The sequence below is a fragment of the Panicum virgatum genome, chromosome 3K (assembly GCF_016808335.1).
Source record: "Panicum virgatum strain AP13 chromosome 3K, P.virgatum_v5, whole genome shotgun sequence".
Lineage (NCBI taxonomy): Eukaryota > Viridiplantae > Streptophyta > Magnoliopsida > Poales > Poaceae > Panicum > Panicum virgatum.
The window spans coordinates 12876400-12901192 of NC_053138.1; the positions used below are offsets into that span (position 1 = coordinate 12876400).

General features: G+C 46.1%; 1 protein-coding gene across 1 annotated transcript; it reads left to right on the plus strand.

Moving 5' to 3' along the window:
* Positions 1-23900: 23900 nt before the first annotated feature.
* Positions 23901-24729, plus strand: LOC120700415 (pathogenesis-related protein PRB1-3-like). The gene has a single exon (XM_039984639.1). It carries the CDS (start codon positions 23906-23908, stop codon positions 24512-24514), a length of 609 nt encoding a protein of 202 aa, XP_039840573.1. The 5' UTR covers positions 23901-23905; the 3' UTR covers positions 24515-24729.
* The last annotated feature ends 64 nt before the right edge of the window (positions 24730-24793 follow it).

Below are 24793 nucleotides of genomic sequence, written 5' to 3' on the forward strand. Positions count from 1 at the left end.
GGAGGCGTAGAACAGCTATGTGTGTAGTATGATCCCGCAGTCGCTAAGCCTGCAAATTATATTCCCTCAAAAGTTTTTTTTGCCGGCTAGCTAGCTACAGTAGCTAGTAATGGGGAAGCCGTTTCAGTCCAGCAGTTTCTTCTACTTGTTTTCCAGTTTTCTAGAACAAACAACAACAACAGGTGATTCTTCCATCCTCGATGGCTCAATTTTGCACTATTTATTTAACTATTACCTATGTTCCTCGCAATAGCACCTTTGAGTCGTCACGTTGACCATTATGTTCAAAAATATATAGCTGTAATCTAAACGGATCTACGAGCGAGACTATGAAACTACTTTTGCAACATAAATACGCACACATACGATGTTTACGTTTCCAAAATAAACGTAACTATCGATAGTCGAGGTTTTTAAAGATTGATGAATGGATGTCGGCCAAACGTTGAGTTCTTCAGACCGGAAAGGAGTAGAAGCTGTTAACCAGCAAGCACAGCAAGTACGTACTCCAGGCGCTATGCATGGTAAAATACACACACAATTCCAACAGTGTACAGTTTGGAACCAGACAATAATGGATCGGTGGTGGAGCCAGAAATGCCCCTGAAATGACTTGCTAATTCCACCAGATGACAGTGACGGCAGGGCATGAGTCATGACTAGGGTTTCATTTACCGACCGGATCGGCCAAACCGCCGGGTCCGGTACCGGTATACCGGTCCGGTTTGGCCGGAAACCGATCGGTACCGGTCGAATTCAAATTTGAATTCAAAAAACTCAGTTCAACCGGTTAGTACCGGTATACCGGCCGGTTTGACCGGTTTGAATTCAAATCCAAATTTAAAATCGCATGTGTAACCGGTTTGGAACGGTATACCAGCCGGTTTGACCGGTTTACCGGCCGGTTTGACCGGTTTACCAAGTGGGCCTTAATGGGCCGTCTCATTTTTTTTCCTTTTCTTTTTTGGTTTAACTTTAAATGCCCGAAAAGTATGTTAAACGAACGATTTTTTGAGAAAATTTGACACCATTAGATTCGTCGCACCTTAAAGTATTTTTATGAATTTTTTGGGAATTTTTCATTTTTTTAATTCAAATTTGAATTTTGAATTTGTGCCGGTTTGATACCGGCCCGAACCGGACCGGTTTGACCGGTAACCGGTCGAACCGGACCGGTTCCCACCGGTTTTGTAAACCCTGGTCATGACCCTCGGCCCATCGATCGGAAGACGCTGACACCAATGATATTTTTAGGAATACCATCAACAGCATGTAGTGCACCAGTTAAACAAAGTTTTTTTTTGGTGTTCTTACCGCCCTTATTCCACTCTAGATCATCATCAGCGCCCCGTCGAGCTTGCATTGCTGCTTAGTTCATCACTACTAGCTAGTAACCAACATCGCTGTCATTATCTGCTGCTAGCTGCACCGTGTGTTTCTCTCTCTCCATCTTTCTCTTTCAAGATAAAAACAGGGCAACTAAGCTAGCGTCATTAGCAGCAATCATATCGGCACCGGGCACTAGCTGCATACATGCATGTACCTCTTGATAAAAGCGACGGGATTCATATATGGACACACCATGTGGTCAGGTGAAGTGTATATTTATAGGCAGTGATTTCATTCAATTTTTTTGCTTTATTGTTGTTGTTGGACAGAACAGTTAGGTGATGATCCCAGAGCTGCAGCGCAGGATAGATAAAGCCATGTTCACACCCGGAAGGTCAGTAATCACTTGACAATTACCTGTTGCAAAGAAAGGGGGTTATGTAGCAATCAGTCAGCTGTAGCTAGCACACTACTAGCTAGCTATATGGAAACAACCAAAGCTATCTACGGGAACAAGTCATCAGCCACAAGTAGACCATCATTTTGCTGGCCAGCCAAAGTAACAGACATGAATGTCACATTGGCTTCCTGAAATGACTGGAGATATACTAAAATACTGCATGATTGGTCGCAAGCATATACAGATCGATTTGCTTGCTTGCTTGGTTATTGGTATTGATAGGCTAACCATAGTAAGAGGTGGCACTCATTCACAAGTATTTAATTAGTGAAGCGACGACTGCTCGATGTCCTTTTGGTGAAAACGTGAATGCAGTTTCGTTCCACCAGTATTGTTCTAAAAATGTCTCTGCAGGTGCGTGCAAGAATTCAGAACGGGAAATCGAATCTCATTCGCAACAAAAGAGTTAGCCTGGCTTGCACATCAGGAGATAAAAATATTTATCGACAGAGAGTTCAAAAGTGCATGCTGGATGGATGCATGGTTTGCAGCCCATGTCAAGCACAGATGGAATTGAATCCCAATTCCCTCTCTCTGTTGTGGCCGTGAGTGGAATTCCCGCCGCGGCCGCCGGCACGCGGGATTCTTGTGCGCCAGCTAAGCAAAGCAGCCTGCCTGAACCTCCAAGGCACACCGTCGCACCGATCCTGACATTCAGTTGGTTTTGCGACACGGGCTGTGTTTAGATGCGAAAAATTTACGAAAAGTGAAGCCGAAAAGTATTGTAGCACTTTTCATTTGTATGTGGTAAATATTGTCTTATCATGGGCTAACTAGACTCAAAAGATTCATCTCGCAACGTACATCCAAACTATGCAATAAGTTATTTTGTTTACCCACATTTAGTGTTCCATACATGTGTCATTTGCTATATTTAATGTTTCGATGTGATTTTGATGTGACGGAAAGTTTGAAAATTTTGGAGGAACTAAACACCGCCACGGTTTGTCTTGTAAAAGGGCAATAGATAGAGATGACTTGACAGGCGACGATTATATTAGTCCAGAGCAGTATTAGTAAAAATAGAAAGCTGCGGGAATTCATCACTTGCTAACTAGCTCTATCGGAACATCGCTCCTGCGCTCCAAATTCAACGCACCAGCCACACCCTTGCAACTAATCTGCTGATATTCCCAGCAGAGGTCAAAAGGAGCCCAGCAATTAATTCCTGTGGCCAGGAAAAGAAAAGGAAACACTGGCTAGCTAGCTAGCATCGTCTGTTAGCATCTTTAGAACCTCTAGGAGTAGATCGGCGGGTTTTCTATACTGTGAGACATACCTTCCACTGTTATTGCCGTCCACGACTTCGGCACGACCTTGTTCATCGATGGAGGCAGCGCACAGGCAGCGACGGGCGGTGTAGACGCGTCGTGGTGGCGGTGCCGGCGTGGTGCAGGGGCGACGGGCTCGCGGTGGCGCTAGTGGCGGCTTCTCGTCGCTTCAGCGCCTCCCTCTCAATCGGACTAGGGTTAGGACGGTGGGACACTGTGGCGGCGACGAACCTCTTGTCATGTGCCGCAGTCCCCACCTCCTCTATATATGGCACTGTGCGACGGGGGCCCACCAGCCATCTATTGGGCTGGGCGTCCCCGATCAGGACGCCAGTCAAGGGCCCAGTTCGCCGTTGGGCCAACTGGTGGAGATCAATACTAACATTCTCCCCCTTAATCTCACCTTACACTTTTAAACTTCTCAACTTGAACTTAACTCTTTACTTTTCTTTACTTGCTTTGCTTTCGGTCCTCATCTCATTGCAGATCGGTACGTAGGGCGTGCTTCGTCATGACAGTTATTACTTACCATCAGATTAACAGCCACAATGCACCTTTCTGTATTGAAACAAGACCTTAACCTTTCTTTGGGCCCTTTAGTAATCCAGAAATCATAGGCCTCCCGTAAAACCCATGTCGACTTGGGCGGTAGGCCTTTTGGTAAGCGGATCCGCAAATATTTGTTTGATACTTTGGTGCTCCATGATTTCATATGATTCTGGATTTTCTCCTTTGCAACATATAAGCCATTGTCAATGTGTTTGGCAGCACACTTAACATGTTGCCATAGGAGTGAAAACATTCGAATGGTATATTGCTGTTGTCTACCATTATCAATTCCGGGTAATGGTTTTCTTAACCATTTTGCCTGTCCTGTAGTCTCATATAATGCCAAACTTTGGGTACACAACCCATGAATCACAACTATTTTGCTTTGGAGCTTTTCCATAATAAAACTCCAAACGCGAGTGTTAGCTACTACTATGGGCTTCACTAAACATCTCGCCAAAACTTAATTCCTTTTACTCACATCCTTTTGAGAGTACATGTTCATTTCTTACTTAGCATGAGGCTGACAATATTTTGCAAAATTGCAAAACATTCTATAACTCCATTCCAGTGATCTATTGCTGGACTGGACTTCTGCCAAAATGTCCCGGATACTTGCACTATGTCAGGGTAAATTCTTTTGAGCACTAATTTTGCTTCCAACAGCTGAAGCACATGAAACCTTTTTCTTTTGATCGATCATATAACGGTTCCTGGAATTCTGAAAATTCCAAAACTATTACCCTTGACAATAGGACAGGCGTAGGCTTACTCGCATGCATACTATATATCTTTATAACTCTTTTCTTAATATGCTTTCTGCGATAGTCATACCCCCTTTTTTCTTTTATTTCGGTGAATTTCCTTTCCTAGAGCGAATGACTCTTTACCGAGATTATTCTTATCAAAACTTAAAGGTCAAAATAACCCTCTTTGAATCTTTTCAGGAAAAGGATTTCCCATCTTTTGAATTTTGCATATTTGCAAATTGTCATTTTGCATTGACCTTTACTTAAAACCCAACTTTTCTTTGTTTTCATAAAACTTTAGATACTACTATTCTATGATCTAATATCATCAAGTGGTGTCGCAATATTCTTTTCTTTTCACAACAAAACCATTTGGTTATGTCATGTATATACTTTTTAGTGCAAATCTCCGTCGGGAGATATTGCTCTAACATCCATCTGATGCAATTTAAAAGCAGTATGCCATTAATTGCATTATGATTCTAAAAGAATCCTTTTATGAGACTGAATAAAATGTCTCATTATAACTTATTCTTTTCTTTGCACAAAACTTTTTGCCATAAGTCGTGCTTAGCAACTTTTCATGTTCCCTCCGGAGTCACGTTTCAATCTTGTAAACCCATTATAGCCTACTGTCTTGGCTCCATTAGAAACTTATTCCATGTTCCAAAATAAATTTGGAACTTTTAGGTCTCATTATATCTTCCATTGCTTCTCGCCACGTCGATGAATGAGACAACTCAATTTATGTCATTCATACAACGTGAAAACATATGTTGAGACAATTTCAGTGCTTGAATCATAGGAGTGAACATACAGTCCCACTTCTCTTCAAGCCTTAGTTCTTGACATACTTTACTCCCCCAGATTATCCCATCTATTGCAAAGATGGAATATCTTCAAACTTTTGTTTGAGTTTGTTCTTTACAAGCCTCGGTTCAGTTTTTACAAGCCTCGTAAGGTGCTTCAAGCACCACCTTTTCTTTTTCTGTTGATTTGAGGCTTAACTATATTTTCTCCCTATTTGGAGCTGAAAACTCCAGAAATTTCACTTACTTTATTGTTGGGTATTAATATTATGACCGTTGTACTCCCTTTTCGGTCGGTCATATTCACTTTAATAGATCATCTTTGTTTTTAAAAATGCATCGCATTTAACTTTGCGGGGAAATTCTCTCTAAATTTTAATCTTTCTTGTCTTTCTAATCTTTCTCCCCCTCGAAATATGGCACAAACTTTGCTGCCATAATTTCGAAACTATTTTTAACACTTGTGAACGAGGAGCATTTCATTACTAGAAGTTTATTCATATGACCAAGTCATACAAAATAATGGGAGTACTATTTCCTCGTTTCTTTTCAAGAGCTCCTCAGAGTTCTTGATTTGTTGCACTTTCAAGAACTCATCAAGTTCTTCATTTTGCTATACTTTTGCAAGTCATTCTTGCAATATTGGTTAGCATACAACTTTCTTTTGTCCTTCGATTCTTTTCAAATCACTATCCAACATGCCACTATAGCAGTGCATGGAAATTGTTGGAATAACTTTAAAAGCTCCCCTAGATTTCTTCACTTTTATGTGATACTCATGTCGCACGTGAGTCATCACAAAAACTTTCCCTGTCATGCAGGATATGAATGGCACAAGTGCCAAAACTTTTCCGACTTGTGGTAATAAACTTTAAATGCATTGGTAACACATGTTTAATTCAACGTTGGTCAAATTGAACATGCGTCAAACTCATTTCAACCATTATCTTTACTGTTGTTGAAGGACGAATAAACTTTGGTCACAATAACTAAAACATGCATATATACTTTCTTTTCTGATTAAATCTTCTCGTTGGTTCCAATTTAATCAGAAAATTTAACGGATTACAATATTCGCAAAACTTTAGTGAGAGAAACCAAAACCTTTTCGAAAACAGTTGCATCTCTTTTCCATATCAACTAAAAGTCATAATGGAACAAGCACTTTTCTTTCTTAACCTCAAAGCTTTATCTGTAGCGTTGATCGGAATCAACTTTTGTCTGTTAATTTTTCTCTACTTGGGAAGAATTATATGTCTCAATTTAACGTTGGTCAAAATTAAAACATACAACTTTCCTTTACTTTCAATTCTATATCACCGTTGGGCTGAAATAGAACACATAACTAGAACAAAAAATTATAATATTGCCATCATCAACTTTGGTCAGAAAATGACAACATCATAATAAATTTTAAATTTCTTTTCTTTTAAGAGCAAAATAATGCTCGACTTGACACTTTACAATGGCAAAATAATGTCAAAAACAATCTTTGACTTATAACAGCAGAAGCTTTCTTCACCTTAATCTTCTAAGGCAGCTTTTTCCCACAGGAAAAAAACTCATCTGAGGTTTTCTTTCTTTATTGCAGCGGAAAACTTTTCTTTCTTTCAGAAGCAATTCTTTGTCTCTCTATTCTCCGAAAATTTATCACTTCGATGCAAAATTTGTCAGAGATTTAATCTCAAACTTTAAACTCATAATAAAACCATAATATTGTTATCATCAACGTTGGTCAGAAAATAACAATACCATAATTTAACTTTAAACCAATATCTTTCTACTCCTCTATTTAAATTTTCCCGTTGGTTCCAATTTAAATGGAGGATGAAATTTTTACTTTGCAGCGGAAACATAAAGAAAAAAAAATATTCAGAAGTACTACTGTACTCATTTATCTTTACCATACTCACTTTACTCTCTAAACAATATACGCGTTGCTATAAAATGAATAGAGATGAAACTATACTCATAATAAACATCAAAACCAGCTTCTGAAAAAATAAACCATCAAACTACTTTACTGTGCTTTGCGGCCCGGCTAAGGAAACCAGCCCGCGACCTTGCTTCGCACGCGGCCCAGCTCGGCCCGGCAAAGCGCCTCCGCGCGCAGCCCGGCAGCGAGCGCCTCGGCCTGGCCTGCTTGCGTGCGGCCCAGCAGATAGCAGCTCGTCCCGCTTTGGCTCCCACTTGGGCCGGCGGCCCAGCTCAGCTCGCCTTGACTCAATCCTGGCCGTCCAACGCAATCGGACGGCTGTCCGCCTTCCTCGCGGGATCAAAACCGGCAGCGGTCGGTTCCCAACCCTAGCTTATTTTCTCTCCTCCCCTTTCCTATCTGAGCCGCACGGCGGCGGCCGCCCATGGCGACCGGCCACCTTGCCCGTCGGCGCCGGCGACGGACGCCGCCGCTGGATCCAGTCCAGCCGCCCCGGCGCCGTTCTTTCTCTTCCTTCTCTGATTTCTTTCCTTCCCTTTCTTTTCCTCTGCGAGCACACCGAAATGGCGGTGGCGGCGGGGTGGCCTGGCCCGCCGCGGCTCGCGGCCGCAGTCCTCCCCTTGGCTCTACGCGGAGCGCGGCACCAAGGAGAGAAGGCGGCGACGGCAAGGGGTGGTGGCGCCGCTGCGTATCCTCTCGTCAGCGTGTGCGTCCCCGCGATGGAGGGCGCTCCGCCGTCGAGTGGGTTTTTGCTTCGGCGCCCTGAGTCCTAGCCCACGCATGCGGCGGTTCGGGCTCATGCCGCACCGCGACGGCCGGCGGTGGTGCCGGCGGCGTGGCCTAGGTAAGGTCCGCCGCCTCTTTTGTTCTTTTCCCATCCGATTTGGTTAGGGTTAAGCCGATTCCAAATCGAATCGAATCCATTCTTCTTTTCTGTTCTTCGATTTTAATCGAATCAAAATCATTCCATTCTTTTCCCCTTTCGATCCGAGATCGATTTGATTCTTTGTTTCTATTTCATTGATTCGTGACCGAATCCTTCCCCAAAAACGATCTATTTCGCTAGATCGGCTCTGATACCATTGTTAGCATCTTTAGAACCTCTAGGAGTAGATCGGCGGGTTTTCTATACTGTGAGACATACCTTCCACTGTTATTGCCGTCCACGACTTCGGCACGACCTTGTTCATCGATGGAGGCAGCGCACAGGCAGCGACGGGCGGTGTAGACGCGTCGTGGTGGCGGTGCCGGCGTGGTGCAGGGGCGACGGGCTCGTGGTGGCGCTAGTGGCGGCTTCCCGTCGCTTCAGCGCCTCCCTCTCAATCGGACTAGGGTTAGGACGGTGGGACACTGTGGCGGCGACGAACCTCTTGTCATGTGCCGCAGTCCCCACCTCCTCTATATATGGCACTGCGCGACGGGGGCCCACCAGCCATCTATTGGGCTGGGCGTCCCCGACCAGGACGCAAGTCAAGGGCCCAGTTCGCCGTTGGGCCGACTGGTGGAGATCAATACTAACATCGTCAACTAACTTTTTTATAGTATTGTTTGCTTCTGAATGGGAATGGGGTGAGCAACAAGCAATAAACAAATTGCATGAAGTGATGGGTAGTACTCCTAGCTCTCCTTTTAGCTCCACGGAATCAGCAAGAAGGGGCGTCATGCTGCCTGCCATGCGCGCGCGCGCATATATATATATATATATAGTCATCCATGTGTTGCAGAGAATGAATACATGTATATATGTATGTGTCCTTTAGTTAGATCTTTCGAACAAAAAGAAAAGATGTTCTTTAGTTAAGTTGGGCGACTACGCCTCTGTTCGGCAGGCTGAAGCTGGAGTGGTGTGAGAGAAAAACACTGTTGCCTGGCTGGTGACTAGAGGCTGGTGCTGGAGCAGTGTGAGAGGGAAATACTGTAGCGCTGGAGGCTGGTACACCCGAACACGGTGTACTTGGCCTATCCATCAACCCATCACTTGCTCATGATTGTGTTGTGCGCAGCTCGGGCTGCAACTTGGAGGGGAGGCTTTTTGGATTCCCCCTGTTGGCAGCCAGTGCGATGGAACGGCCTAGCCGCAGCGGCTAGCTGCTGCAGACCTGCAGTGCCGCGGGTTGAGAGAGAACTTGAGATGGAGACGGCGGGAGTGAGCGGGAATCTGCGGTGGGCACTCACTCCCGCAGCTCTCCAACTCCAAGCCCCTCCATGGCTCCATATGCTCAAGACGACGGCTAGTGGGAGGCCGCACATCACCGCTCGCTCGCTCGATTGCATTGGTTGGCTCTGCACCAAGAAAAGGAAAAGGACCAGTCGACATCTGCCCGTCTCGCTCTCCCAACTTGTGAATTGTCTGTCGAGGATCCATTGGTGATGGACTCCTTTTCAGACTTATATATACCTGAACCTGACGTACGCCGATGATGCCCGGCCCGGCCCAGGTCGCGTCAAGTAACGGGCGGGCCCCTCCGCAGCGTGTCGTCTTTTATCGTTTGGGTGTTTCCAGTCATGCAAGCTAGCTCCCTCATGGAAAATTCCCGTCGGGTGTGTTTAGGCATAGTTAGGATGCAATGTTGAACCAAACTTCGTAATTTCATCATTGCTTTTTCGGGTTTGATCGTTCGTTGTGGCAAAAAAAAACTGCTCATTTCCTAGTTTAGAAGGCCTTAATCCAGACAAACGAAAGCTAAGAGTATGAATTAGTTTTGGATTGCAAAGTGGCTAAACCTGAATTGCTAATTCAAATTAATAGTACTCGTACACTGTCCTTGACGGCGGCGCACCGCCATCTGATGCCCGATATTTGTTAGGGAAGCTAGCATGATGGTGCCGGACTACTCTACTCCTTGACGTCGCCACCACTGTCCTAAGCAATGTTGTCCTGAGTGCCACCCTCTCTTTCGATCTTTCCCTACCTACCCAGTGGCAACTAGCACCATACTGGTACCACCCTTTTCCTTTTAAGTCCAATAACAATGGAATCTGTCCCACCAGAGGTAGCCATCGTCCCCATCTTCTTCTTTGTCTTTGAAGTACAGGCCACTTGACTACTTGAGCTCTCTCGATTGGAAAAGCTCAACGGCATCCTCCCCAAACAAGGGCGAAAATGACTATAATAATATAATGACAAGTGCGTACGAGCAGATCATAACACTGGGTGTACTATTTAAACGTAATTTAATTAATCTGGTATTAATATTATTATCTGATTTAGCCCTAGCTAGAGGGGCCTAGTGACCTTCACATCTTCAGGGCCAGAAAATGTCCCATCTCATGACATGATCAGTGACTTTTTTTTGTCTCTTTTTGGCTTAGGCAGGAGCGAACCTATGTATTGATTAGGGGGTGTTAGTGCACCCCTAAAAAAATGAAAAACAGGGATTATATCTAAATTTTCATCATATTTGCACCTCAACACAACTCTATGCACCAAAAGTAAGTACACCCCCTCCAATTTACTCTAGTTTCGCCACTGGGCTTAGGTCTTTTGTATTTGTTCTCGCTCTACTAATTTATAATACAAGAACGGCAAAATGCTTGCTGGTTCTTTTGTTTTTTTTAAAAGACATCATCGGTTACCAGACCCAACGGTTCCTGTCTCGCGGTTGTAAAACTACCGTGACAGACGGGTGTAGCTACGAGCCATTCAAGCTAGATTACTCTTTATATATGGAGTTATTGTTAACTCAACGTGATGTGCGCCTGATGAGCTAGCTGCTTCCAGTGGAAGATACTCCTCCTGGAGCACACGCACAATCTACAGTATGATCGCTGCGGTGGGATACTGGGATGGCGTGGCGCCTAGCCATGCAAGGCACGCATCTCCTTCTAGGGGCAGTGGACCGAGGCAGGGGGAAGAGATAGATGCATGCATCGCCGGCACGAGGAGGGAACAAGCGAGAGGGGAAGCAAAAGCAGAGTAGAAACCGTCCTCTGCGCGCCGCGCGCGCTCCATCCACTCGCGACTCGTCCGTCGCCGTCGCTCTCTTGTTATGCATGCTGTGTTGTGCGCGCGCAGGCAGCAACTAAGAGCAACTCCAACGTTGATCTTCTCATTTTTCCCTTTTTATTTTTTCTCAATATAAGAGATTGATGTTAAAAAAACCTACTCCAGCAGATTGATTTTCTATCACTTTTTCCCTTTATTTTTTCTCAATCCCCAATAATTTCTCTCTAATCCCCAATAGGAAGGGGAGACATCATATCTCTCTTTCCATATAGAAAGGGGGGAAAATTAATCTACTGGAGCACTTCTTTCATATATATTGAAATTGAGAAAGGGGATTTTCCTATATGGTGAAAAAAGAGAAAGAGGAAGATCAATTTATTGGAGTTGCTCTAACGCGAGCAAATTAAAGGCCGGCCTGCAGGCGGTTGAGACCCTGTTTGGTTTACAAAAGTCCCACCCTGTTTGTTTCCAAAAACAAGGGACTAAACCTCATTAAATGGTGTGTTCAAAAGACATTTTTACCCCTTCTCCCTACATGCATGTGCCCAGGCGCCCACCCCTCTCCCTGCGCGCCATGAACTGCATGCAAAGCTACATTATTAATTATTATTACAGTCCAAATCATTGTAACAAATGTTAATACAAATCACAAATAAAGTAAACCATAATGAAATGGTGCTCATTATTACAAATAATGTCTTCCGCAACACGAATAAACCACAAAAAGCACAACTACTTCAAACTCCACAAACCATCCGCAACCCAATCCCGGAATTGGTTCATCATTGCGCTATCACTTTCATTTGTACCGATTCCTTGAGATCTTGGTACAGCTAGTGGAACATAGTTTTCATCATGGTCGCACATGTCAAAATCTATATCCGATATCTTGCTTTCTCTAATGAAATTATGCAATGCCATGCATGTCACAATAATTTTGTTTTGCTTGCGCTGGGGGCAACTTGAAAGGTGAAACAAAATTCTCCACTTATTTTTCAGCACTCCAAACGACATCTCTAGCACATTTCTAAGTAAAGAATGACAAAAATTGAAGTGCTCCGTTTTACCTCTAGGCATTATGCCGTCACGGTACTCCTGGAAATGATATGTATGACCTTTGTACGGTGCTAGATAACTTAGTCTGTTTGGATATCCTGAGTCCACAAGATAAAATTTGTCTGGTGGTGGATGTGGAAACTTGTGTCCAAGTCTAGTCATAGCATCATTGAACACCCTTATATCATGATCCGATCCAGGCCAGCTGGCAAGGACAAAAGTGTACCTCATATCAAAGTCACATGCGCACATCACATTCTGACTAATCTCTTTGTGTCTATTTCTATGTTGGACAGCAGTGTCATTTGGAACCAGAACTTGAATATGTGTGCCATCTATTGCTCCTATACAATTATCCATGAATGGAGTATACTTTCAATTTCTCAACAAACAACTGTGTTGCAGCAAAATACTCGACAGAATCTTCTGCAGCCCCACAATCTATAGCTAAGTTCTGACATGTGGTCAACTCATCAACAGTAGTGTTAGGCCTCTTCTCCCTTGCCTGCCCAGTCTGCTTAATTAACTCGGCTATGAGCTGATTGGACTTTTCACTCTCAATTGAGAATTTCTGCAAGAAACCCCTCACTAGCTTGACTACTGGGCTCTTGCTCTTCTTTCCAGGATTAGTGGTTGTTGTGTCACAAGAACTACTCCCTCTTTTGCGGCTGCTTGTGCTCATGGGACTGTTGTTGAATCCATCATCACCAGAAAGCCTTGCAGAACTAGGTTGAACAAAACCCTCATCAACAGAAAATTCTTCAGCATCTGGTTCTTCCTCTTCTTCATCTCCAGGGAAGTATGCAGTGGTACCATCCACTGCCACACCTTGAAACAACTCTATGAGCATGTCCATGTACTCAGGATTGCCCCTCTTTACCTTTCCATCAGGTCCACACTCATCTTCGTCCTCGATGTCTTCATCGTCGTCGGCGTCGCTTGCATCTTCTGCGGATGATGATGGATGCTCGCGGCTACGACCTCCACCTCTGGACGTTCCACGGCCTCGACCTTTGGGAAGTGAAGCACCGGGTGGCATGCAGAAGCCACGGCCACCCATGGAGGACTAAAGGCCGGCAGAGAAATCGCCGCCGTAGCCCGTGGAGGTCTGCCGGCCATCTCCTCCAGAACGGCCAGGGACTGCTGTGCCGAGAGAAGAGCCGGGAGGGATGAACCCCCGCATCGACCGGCTTGATCCCGCGCCATTGTTCTGGGATCTGCTTCCGCTTGCTCCTGCACTTCCTCCCCCGCGTGCTTTTCTTCCAGTTTTTCCGCGAAGACCGCTGGATCTGCTGCCGGGGCGAATTGGTGGAAGCCTGTGCACAGATCCATCTTCAGGGCGCAAGATTTGTGCGTACCTATCAAAATCCGGGAAGTTATCGGCTCCGGAGTTGAGATCGAAGCCACCGAGACCCCACCGCCCCCCGCGGCAAGGCCGCCGAGCGAACCTCCAGCATGTGCAGAAGAAGCTTGGGAGAAGTCAAGGTCAACCGCGTCGGTGTCGAATCTCCGGTGAGAGTGCTCTTGGGAGAAGAATCCCATCGTCTCTTCGTCATTGCCGGCCATGGCGGACGCGCGGATGCCGGATCCGGGATGCGCGGCCTCCTCCGGGACTAGCTGCGCAGCGGCCACCTCCGGATGCGCTGCGGCGGCGGCCCAGGCGGCGGAGAGAGGGGAGCCAGACTTGTGGATGAGGGTCACGGGAGTGGGGGGCTGCACGTCGGGTGGGGAGGGGGCCGGATAGGGTAGGGGCAGTAGGTAGAATTATAGCCCAAAAGTTCCTAAAAGCTCCTCATGAGGGTCTTCTTAAAAAAAGTCTCTACCTTGGAAAAAAAATCCATAAAAATCTCAACTATTTGGTTTAAAAGTGCCATAAGTCTTAGGGTCTTCAACAAAAGCACCTCAAATCAAACAGTGCCTGAATCGAATCGATTGGGGCCTTGCGGGGTTTGCAATGCGATGCGACGATGCATGCATGTTGCACGGCTGACGAGGACGCCAGCGCCAAAAGTCAAACGCCGCCGCACGTCCGGTGCTTTTGCTGCGGCGTCGCGGCCGGGGCATTGGCATCCATGATCGATCGAGGCACGAGAGCAGAGGCGGCAGAGCGGCAGCAGCAGGCTCTCGGCGGCAGCTCGCCCTGCCCGGATGGCTTTACAGCTGCCGCGGCATGGATGCTCCGAGTCCGACCCTCGCTTTGCTTTGCTTGTTCGCCGCGTGCGCGCGCGTGAATCTTGTTGCCGTACGCGGTAGCTAATAAGCCACCGTCCCGCACGCAACGGAGGACAGCTATGTATAAGTTGGTCGCTGACGTCAGAACCGAAATTCGCCCGTTCCACTTTGTTCCATGCACTTTTTTTGAAAGATGATGATTATTTTTTGTTTTTCAAGATAATCAGTTTTTGAGGGCCCAAAACCAATAGAAAAGTTATTCAAATCCTGACGGACGATTTCCTTTCAACGTTAAATTCACCACAAAGGAAAAGTACAGTAAAAATGCTGCGAATGGAAAATCAACATCTGTGAAACGTTTCGAAAAAAATATACTCTCTCTATTTTTATTTGCATGTCGTATTAGGTTTGTCCTAAGTCAAATTTAGCAAACTTCGACTAAACTTATAAAAAGAAATAATATTCTCAATACCAAATTTATTTTATTGGATCCACCATGAAGTATATGATACATGATGATAGTTCATAAGTTGGATAGTATAGTTATTGCTATATTTTTCTATAGATCCGGTCTAAGTTAGTCAAGTTTGACTTAGGACGACGTGTAAATAAAAATGGATGGAGTATATTAAACTATTCTTTTTTAGGTTTTTCGTGTACCAAAAATTTTCGATTTCCCGCGGTGAGTACTATACAATATACATATATACACACGCAGCTATATTCCGAGCCGATACTAGCTATATGCACGCGGCGGGCATGCATGCAGCGACCCCAAACGGGCAAAAGAATGAACTGGACGGCAGCTGCCGCAGCAGGGAATAGGGATCACCGTCACCTGGCGGCCGCCACCAGGCAAAGGCCACTCCCCAGTGCTAGTAGTACGACTGCACCGGGCGCACGACAGCGTAGCAAGCCGCAAAGCGACCCGACGGGTTCGGCCTCGACACGCGTCGTCCACTACTACTACAGCAACAATCTTTTGTCCCCGTTCCAAATCCCTTTTCATTCCGATTTTGGGACAATGAAGCCGGGATAAAAGGCCCGGACCTTTAGTCCCGGGTGAAATAACCGGGACTATTTTATTCGGGACTAAAGGACATGTGTAATGTAATAAAATATTCTGTACAATCCAGAACTCGAACCCGAGATGTCTTGCCTCGCGTGTAATTTCTTTACCACCCCACCTACACACCACATGTGACTTTAGAATGAATGCATTCTTGTTAAACTAACACGTGAATGACACTTTTGTCCGGGTTGAAGCCACCAACCGAGACAAAAGACCCCTTTTGTCCCGGTTGGTGTTACTACCCGATAAATGTCCAGAGCCGTATCTAGTACTCCGCACACATTATTATTGCAAGCACCTATGGTACGGCAGGTCATGTACGTATGGACGATGGCTAGCGCGGCGTACGGCTCCTGAACCCTGATATGCTAGCCAGAGGCTCTGTTTGGTTAGTCTTGTGCTACTTGTGTTAAAAAATATTATATATATATGAAGTACTAAACAAAATTTATTTGTAAATTTTTTTTACGAATAAACGTAATTTTTCACAAGTACAAAAAGAATCTTACATTTATCGTGACAACATCTGCCCGGCGACCCTATATATCGTGCTGGAGCTAATTGGTGCATCAACAGTCAGTAGCCACCACGCGTCGCCTGCCCCTGCCACCAGCTGCTCTATGACATGCCTGCATCTGCATGGGCCGGGTACGATCGATCTCGATCATCAGCAACAGCAGACGTCTGCATGCATTCCCGTTGCTCTCTGCACATGGTTATCTGGACTCTGTATGGAACATTAGCTCATGACTAATTTTGAGGCTTAATATTTAGTTTTGAATTAGTAGGTTAAAAATTAGCTCAAAGTAGTTTGTTTGGATCTATGAGCTAATGTTCACCCTCTCTCTCCCATTCTCATGTCTAGATGTGTGTGCATACTCACATTTCTACGGGGACCATACAAAATTAGCATCATTATCACCTCTTAGAAAAAGTATAACAATGGACGTTGAGCCGGCTGAGATCCTATGTGGGTGGCGAGAGAGTGTGCCGGCGAAATCAGAACTCCTCTTACTGCTACGCATTAAATACTAGTGGACTCTGTTACATATTTAGGCAATTTCGGGCACAATTTAATTCCAAAATTAAATGTATAAACTAGCAATATTTCTATGACTTTAAGGAGTAAAATAAAACATGTGAACATGTTTATACTTATCACACATATAAGCATAAACAATATAAATAACCAAAGTTTCAGGGAGTACCCTGAAGCGGGGCCGTTGCCGGAGGCATTGGCTGCGCTGTTACCAACTGGAGTAGACATCTACTCGGTTGGCCTCAGTCGAAGTAGTCGAACTAAATCGGTGCAGGAAGAAGTTCGCAGTGCAGTCCCGCGAACGGTCACCAAGATGTAGTCGACGTAGTCGTTCGGCCACCAGAATGTAGTCGACGTAGTCGTTCGGCTCGTCCACTAGGAAGTAGTCGTTCAATCGGGTAAAGACTTAGTATTTTTGAGCAGTCACGCTAAAGCGTTACCCAAAAACCTGATTGCCCGCCTATCCCGTGCAGGATCTCAAGGCGAGCAAGGTTTCGGAGGCCTGCTCACGCTAATTCTGTGCGCGCAGAAATTAGCGTTGGGGAACTCAGTTGTTGCAACTGGAGAGGGAGAAGAGAGGAGCCGAGTTGCCTCAGTGCTCTGGTGCAGAATGGATGAGGGGAATGGCACTCCTTATATAGTGACTCAGGTGCTCAGGATCGTTGAACCTGGACACCATCAGAGTCATTTAGGTGATGCGGTTATGGCCATTAATTACAGATTTAATTGCACGTTTAATCGCACGATTAATTGCTGTCAACGGCAAAATAGCCATCACATCGCACCGCGCCACGCCGCACCGCACCGCACCGCACCGCACCTGCACGTCACGTCCGGCCGCGCATGCGCACGCGCACGCGCACGCGCACGCGCACCGCCCGTCCGGCCGGCCGGCCGCGCCGCGCCGCGCCTCGCCTCGCCTCGGCCTCGGCCACGGCCCGGCTCGGCGAGGCGAGCGAGCGCGCGCGCGTGTGGTTCACCGTCCTCCTCTTACCGGCTTCACAAGTGGTGTACACGAAGTCCACCTTTTAAGTCGGTTGAGATCCTCCTTAATTCCCGGTACAGAATTAAGCATTGATTCACTAGCATTAATAGTGGGCTTTAAATTCTTTTAATGCTTTAGAATAAATGGGCCAAGCCCATTACTCCAACAATCCCCACCAAGAAATTCAAGCCACACTAGAAATACTCTCATTCCCTCATTGATATACTAGTATTCGACAGAGACTGTTAAGTTGAACTTCCATCTAGGACAAAGCCTACACTTATTCACAACTGTGCAATGGACTATGCCTTGAATTGCCAGTTTTGTGCAAACAAGTTTGACCAGAGCCCTACACTGGTACTAGGCTGCAAAAGCATCCCCGCGGTTTGGAGCTTATAAGTCATACTCCAGGCCCTTCATGAGTTTCTAGAGAATACCCAATTCTCATAGACCATGACCAGTGGTCAAACTCATATAGGTGTGTTCCTTTCAGATGTTCTGTAGGACAACATCTTTGTTTCAAGAAAACAACTCATTTGTTTAAAAGAAACCACCTGGCACACATTAAGGTATAGACCAACCTGCCATACAGATTAGAAGAGAAATGCACCTTATACACGGAATGAGCCCTTTTCACAAAGGTTCTCTTCTCACAGTCAGACTTTAGTTTGTTTCACCATCCTAATTCACGGGATCTCCGATCACATAGGACAGGTTTCCACTATAGAATGACTCACGTGGGTCTCAAGCCCAATTCCATAGATGCATTGTCTATCACATTTCGTGAAAGACCCTTTGTAAACTGATCTGCCAGATTTTTAGCCGTCTGAACATAGTCCAGGGCTATAACTCCGGAGTTTCTCAATTTTCTGATAGATTTCAACCGCCTTTTCACATGTCTAGATGACTTCATGTTATCCTTTGAACTATTCACCTTGACAATTACCGTTTGATTGTCACAGTTCATTAGGATTGCCGGTAACGATTTTTCAACTATCGGCAAGTCCATAAGGAGCTCACGAAGCCACTCAGCCTCAACAGTGGCGGTATCTAATGCTGTGAGTTCTGCTTCCATAGTTGACCTCGTTAAGATGGTCTGCTTGCAAGACTTCCAGGAAACAGCTCCACCACCAAGTGTAAACACATATCCACTTGTGGCCTTTATCTCATCAGCATCAGAAATCCAATTTGAATCACTATACCCTTCTAGTACCCTTGGGTACCCGGTGTAGTGAATTCCATAGTTCATTGTCCCCTTCAGATAGCGCATTACTCTTTCAAGAGCCTTCCAATGATCATCTCCCGGGTTTGAAACAAACCGGCTCAGTTTGCTTACAGCAAACGAGATGTCAGGTCTTGTAGCGCTCGCTAAATACATTAATGAACCAATGATCTGAGAATATCTCAGCTGATCTCGTATTATCCTTTTGTTCTTTCTAAGAATTAAACTGGCATCATATGGTGTTGAGACAGGTTTATAGTCGCTATAACCAAAGCGACTTAACACCTTCTCCACATAGTGAGACTGTGTAAGAATCACCCCACCATTGATCTCTTTTACCAGTTTTATATTAAGGATAACATCAGCTTCTCCCAGATCCTTCATCTCAAAATTTTGAGATAAAAACTCTTTGACTTCCTTAATCACATTAAGGTTAGTGCCAAAGATCAGTATGTCATCCACATACAAGCACAAAATCACTCCTTCAGCCCCACCATAGCGATAGTACACACATCTGTCAGCTTCGTTCACAACAAAGCCGGCAGAGGTCAAAGTTCTATCAAACTTTTCATGCCACTGCTTAGGCGCTTGCTTGAGACCATATAAAGATTTTAACAACTTACAAACCATTCCTTCTTGACCCTTTGATACAAACCCATCCGGCTGATCCATATAGATCTCCTCTTCTAACTCTCCATTGAGGAAAGCCGTCTTAACGTCCATCTGATGAACGAGAAGACCATAAGAGGCTGCCAGGGAAAGTAACACTCGAATTGTGGTCAATCGGGCAACTGGTGAATAAGTGTCAAAGAAATCTTCTCCTTCTTTTTGGGTATAACCCTTGGCCACAAGCCTAGCCTTGTACTTTTCAATAGTACCATCTGGCCTAAGCTTTTTCTTGAACACCCACTTGCATCCAACCGGTTTACATCCATAAGGACGTTCAACGACCTCCCAGGTTCCATTAGACATAATAGAATCCATCTCACTCCTTACTGCTTCCTTCCAATAGTCAGCATCAGGAGATGAATATGCCTCTTCAATGGTTCTGGGTGTATCATCTATGAGGTATACAATGAAATTATCACCAAAAGACTTTACAGTCCTTTGTCTCTTGCTCTTTCTCGGAGCATCATTGTTATCCTCCTCAGGATTTTCTACAAGTGTATGTTCATTGTGTTCTATCGGCTCAGCAGAGCCATCATCCTTGATGAACTCTTGCCTAGATGAACTTGTTTCATCTCTCATGGGAAAAATATTTTCAAAAAATGTAGCATCTCTGGACTCCATTATAGTACCAACATGCATGTCAGGTACTCCAGATTTCACTATTAAAAATCTATATCCAACGCTGTGAATAGCATAACCTAGAAAGATACAATCCACAGTTTTAGGTCCAAACTTACGTTTCTTGGTTATTGGCGCACTCACTTTTGCCAAACAACCCCATGTACGTAAGTATGACAGTGTTGGCATTTTCTTCTCCCATTCCTCGAATGGAGTTATCTCTTTATTCTTTGTAGGAACACGGTTTAGGACATGACATGCAGTCAATATAGCCTCACCCCACCATTCCTTGGAAAGTCCCGCTGTATCTAACATGGCGTTAACCAAATCCGTTAGAGTGCGGTTCTTTCTTTCGGCAACCCCATTTGACTGAGGTGAATAGGGAGGCGTCCTCTCATGAATAATACCATGTTCCTCGCAGAATAAAGTAAATAAATTTGAGAAATACTCGCCACCACGATCTGACCTAACTCTTTTGATCTTTCTCTCAAGTTGGTTTTCTACTTCAGCTTTATAGATTTTAAAGTAGTGTAAAGCTTCATCTTTTGACTTCAACAAATAGATGTAACAAAATCTAGTACTATCATCAATCAAAGTCATGAAATATTTTTTACCACCTTTTGTCAACACTCCATTCATTTCGCACAAATCGGAATGAATTAATTCTAAGGGTGCCAAGCTCCTTGCCTCCGCGGTCTTATGAGGCTTACGAGTTTGTTTTGATTCAACACATACATGACACTTAGAATTTTTGACAAAAGTGAACTTTGGAATTAAGCTCAAATTAGCTAAGCGCATCATACAACCAAAATTAACGTGACAAAGCCTCGAATGCCAAACATTTGTTTCATCAACGTTAATAACATTGTATGCAATTTTATTACAAACATCTGACAAAGAAAGACGGAACAAACCTCCGCTTTCATAACCTTTTCCAACAAAAGTACCAAACTTAGACAAGATACATTTATTGGACTCAAAGACTAATTTGAAACCATCTCTACACAGTAGAGAGCCGCTGACTAAATTCTTCTTGATGGTGGGGACATGCTGCACGTTCTTCAGCTGCACGGTCTTCCCCGAAGTAAACTTCAGATTTACCGTACCAACACCAAGAACACGCGCATGTGATCCGTTCCCCATCAACAAGGAGGAAGTCCCGCCGGTCTGGTAAGAAGAGAACAAAGAAGCATCAGCACAAACATGAATATTAGCACCAGTGTCAACCCACCACTCGGGTGAACCAAAGACTGAAAGAACAGTAGGTAATAAATTACCGTACCCCGAAGTTCCTCCAAGCTCGCTAATAACCATGTTGGCGGAGTCGTTGCCTTTGCGGTTCGGACACTTTGCAGCAAAGTGATCCGTACTAGCGCACACATAGCAAGCTCCCGTCTTCTTCTTCTTTTTAAAAGTGGTTGTCTTCTTAGTTTTTGGTTGGTTCTGCGGTGGCTTTTTCTTGTTCTTATGGGAGTTGTTCTTCTGAACAAGATTGGCACTTGAAGCACCAACAACTCCTTTCCCACGTATGTCCTTTGCTCTCGCCTTCTCCTCAACATCAAGAGTCCCTATGAGTCCATCTATTGTGAACTCCTGTCTCTTGTGTTTTAGAGAAGTAGCAAAGTCCCTCCAAGAAGGTGGCAGCTTAGAGATTATACCTCCAGCCACAAACTTATTGGGTAACACACATGGGGACTCTTTGCTGCAATTTTTGAGATCTTTTGCCAGAGTATGTATTTCATGAGCCTGTTCCACTATAGAACGGTCTTCGACCATCCTGTACTCAAGAAACTGCTCCATGATATACAACTCACTCCCGGCGTCAGATACTCCATATTGAGCCTCAAGAGCATCCCACAATGCTTTGCCAGTTGGCAGCCGGATATAAGAATCCACCAGGTTTTCACCGAGAACACTAATGATCAAACCTCGAAAGAGGATATCAGCCTCATCGAACGCACTCCCTTCCTCTGGAGAGAATTGTTCAGGCTTACCCTCTTTCACATGGATCACTCTCGATATTGTTAACCACAGTATAAGCCGCTCTTGCCAACGTTTGTAATTTGAACCATCAAAAGGTGGTGGTTTGATTGATGCAGCAAAGCTAGATACCGAAAGCCTATTAACACATTCAGGTTTTTGGATTGTTACATATTTAGGCAATTTCGGGCACAATTTAATTCCAAAATTAAATGTATAAACTAGCAATATTTCTATGACTTTAAGGAGTAAAATAAAACATGTGAACATGTTTATACTTATCACACATATAAGCATAAACAATATAAATAACCAAAGTTTCAGGGAGTACCCTGAAGCGGGGCCGTTGCCGGAGGCATTGGCTGCGCTGTTACCAACTGGAGTAGACATCTACTCGGTTGGCCTCAGTCGAAGTAGTCGAACTAAATCGGTGCAGGAAGAAGTTCGCAGTGCAGTCCCGCGAACGGTCACCAAGATGTAGTCGACGTAGTCGTTCGGCCACCAGAATGTAGTCGACGTAGTCGTTCGGCTCGTCCACCAGGAAGTAGTCGTTCAATCGGGCAAAGACTTAGTATTTTTGAGCAGTCACGCTAAAGCGTTACCCAAAAACCTGATTGCCCGCCTATCCCGTGCAGGATCTCAAAGCGAGCAAGATTTCGGAGGCCTGCTCACGCTAATTCTGTGCGCGCAGAAATTAGCGTTGGGGAACTCAGTTGTTGCAACTGGAGAGGGAGAAGAGAGGAGCCGAGTTGCCTCAGTGCTCTGGTGCAGAATGGATGAGGGGAATGGCACTCCTTATATAGTGACTCAGGTGCTCAGGATCGTTGAACCTGGACACCATCAGAGTCATTTAGGTGATGCGGTTATGGCCATTAATTACAGATTTAATTGCACGTTTAATCGCACGATTAATTGCTGTCAACGGCAAAATAGCCATCACATCGCACCGCGCCACGCCGCACCGCACCGCACCGCACCGCACCTGCACGTCACGTCCGGCCGCGCATGCGCACGCGCACGCGCACGCGCACGCGCACCGCCCGTCCGGCCGGCCGGCCGCGCCTCGCCTCGCCTCGCCTCGCCTCGCCTCGGCCACGGCCCGGCTCGGCGAGGCGAGCGAGCGCGCGCGCGCGTGTGGTTCACCGTCCTCCTCTTACCGGCTTCACAAGTGGTGTACACGAAGTCCACCTTTTAAGTCGGTTGAGATCCTCCTTAATTCCCGGTACAGAATTAAACATTGATTCCCTAGCATTAATAGTGGGCTTTAAATTCTTTTAATGCTTTAGAATAAATGGGCCAAGCCCATTACTCCAACAGACTCCACCGCCATGTATGGTGACCTGGCATGCTCTCAGCCGGCTGCCGACGAATTCTATTAACCATGTTCTTAGAAGGGTTAAGAATTTTGAAAGAGATAATCTACTTTAGTCCAAAATTGTCCCACATGTTTGAATGCACTAGAGATAATTTCCTACGGAGTATATATCAAACAGAGCCCTAGCTATAACGTAGGCGTAGAGAGGAGTCGGATGGGTGCCTTGAGTTTTGGGCCAGCCGTGAGCCCGTGACTGCCCGGGGGGGGGGGGGGGGGGGGGGGGGGGTCCACGAGCAAGAAGAAGAAGAGAAAAGAAGCTTGCAACTTCAAATCTGTTGACGAGTCCAAACCCAACCAGCAGACCACTCTAGCGTCAAGTTTATTTACACGGTACATATAATAGTTGGGGTCAAAATTAGATAAACGGAAGGGTTTAAACTTAAAATCCCCTTATTCCACCACAAGCTATTTACAGCCTCTTGGCGTTGACCACGGTGCGAAAAATATAACAAACACACGCGTTTGGCGGGCCCACACCACCCAGCTGTGTGGCTGCGAGGCCGTGCATGCCGCATCCATGCATGCATGCAAAAGATACCCCAGCCCGCGCGTCTCGTAGGCCTCCCCGCCCAGTCGCCCACGCCCACCGATCGAACTGAGCCACCCCAACCAAAGATCACACAGCTAGGCCGCGGTTCCTCGATCGACCGGCGCCGGATCTGATTCTGATGGCGGGGCTCCTCCTCCTCGCCGTCGACCTCGCGGCCCTGGCGGTGGTCCTGCTCGCCGCCCCCGCCTCCCCGTTCTCGCTGCACGGCCACTTCTCCGCAAGCTACGGCGGCGGCGTCCGGACGCAGCACCAGGCCGACGCGTCGGCGGCGGCGGAGCACGGCGAGCACCACGTCCCCGCCGAAGGCGCCCTGGCGCACGAGTTCCTGGAGGCGCACAACCAGCTGCGCGCCAAGTACGGCGTCCCGCCGCTGCGCTGGAGCAGCAAGCTGGCCCGGTACGCGCGCCGCTGGTCGTCCATGCGCCGCTTCGACTGCGTCATGATGCACTCCCCGGCCTCACCCTACGGCGAGAACGTCTTCTGGGGCTCTGGCAGCGACTGGCGCGCCGCCGACGCCGTCAAGAGCTGGGCCACCGAGGCGTCCAACTTCGACTGGCGCGCGCAGGCGTGCCACCCGGGCCAGGTCTGCGGCCACTTCACGCAGCTCGTCTGGAACGACACCGAGTACGTCGGCTGCGGCAGGTCCGAGTGCTTCGCCGGCGGCGTGTTCATCACCTGCTCATACGACCCGCCGGGGAACTGGAAGGGGGAGGTGCCGCTCACCTGAGCTGAGCTGAGCATCGCATCGGCATCCATCCATGGGGATGGGGACAGGTAGCTGGCGCTGCTGGTCCGAGAGCGACCATTATTACACTGTGCTATTGTTGCTAACTTGCTGTTACTGCTGCTATTGCTATTCATGCTCGATTTTGGACTTGATATATACTGTATATTTGAGTTGCTCGAGGTTCTTCTTTAATTTCCTCGAAAGCAGAAAATGATTTCCTCTTCCAGCTAGATATACAGTGCCACAGACTGGGTGGATTGCAATTTGTTATTGTTGTCG

Bases quoted from the DNA above. Each gene is read 5' to 3' on its own strand.
- LOC120700415 (XM_039984639.1), top strand. From the start codon at position 23,906: ATGGCGGGGCTCCTCCTCCTCGCCGTCGACCTCGCGGCCCTGGCGGTG.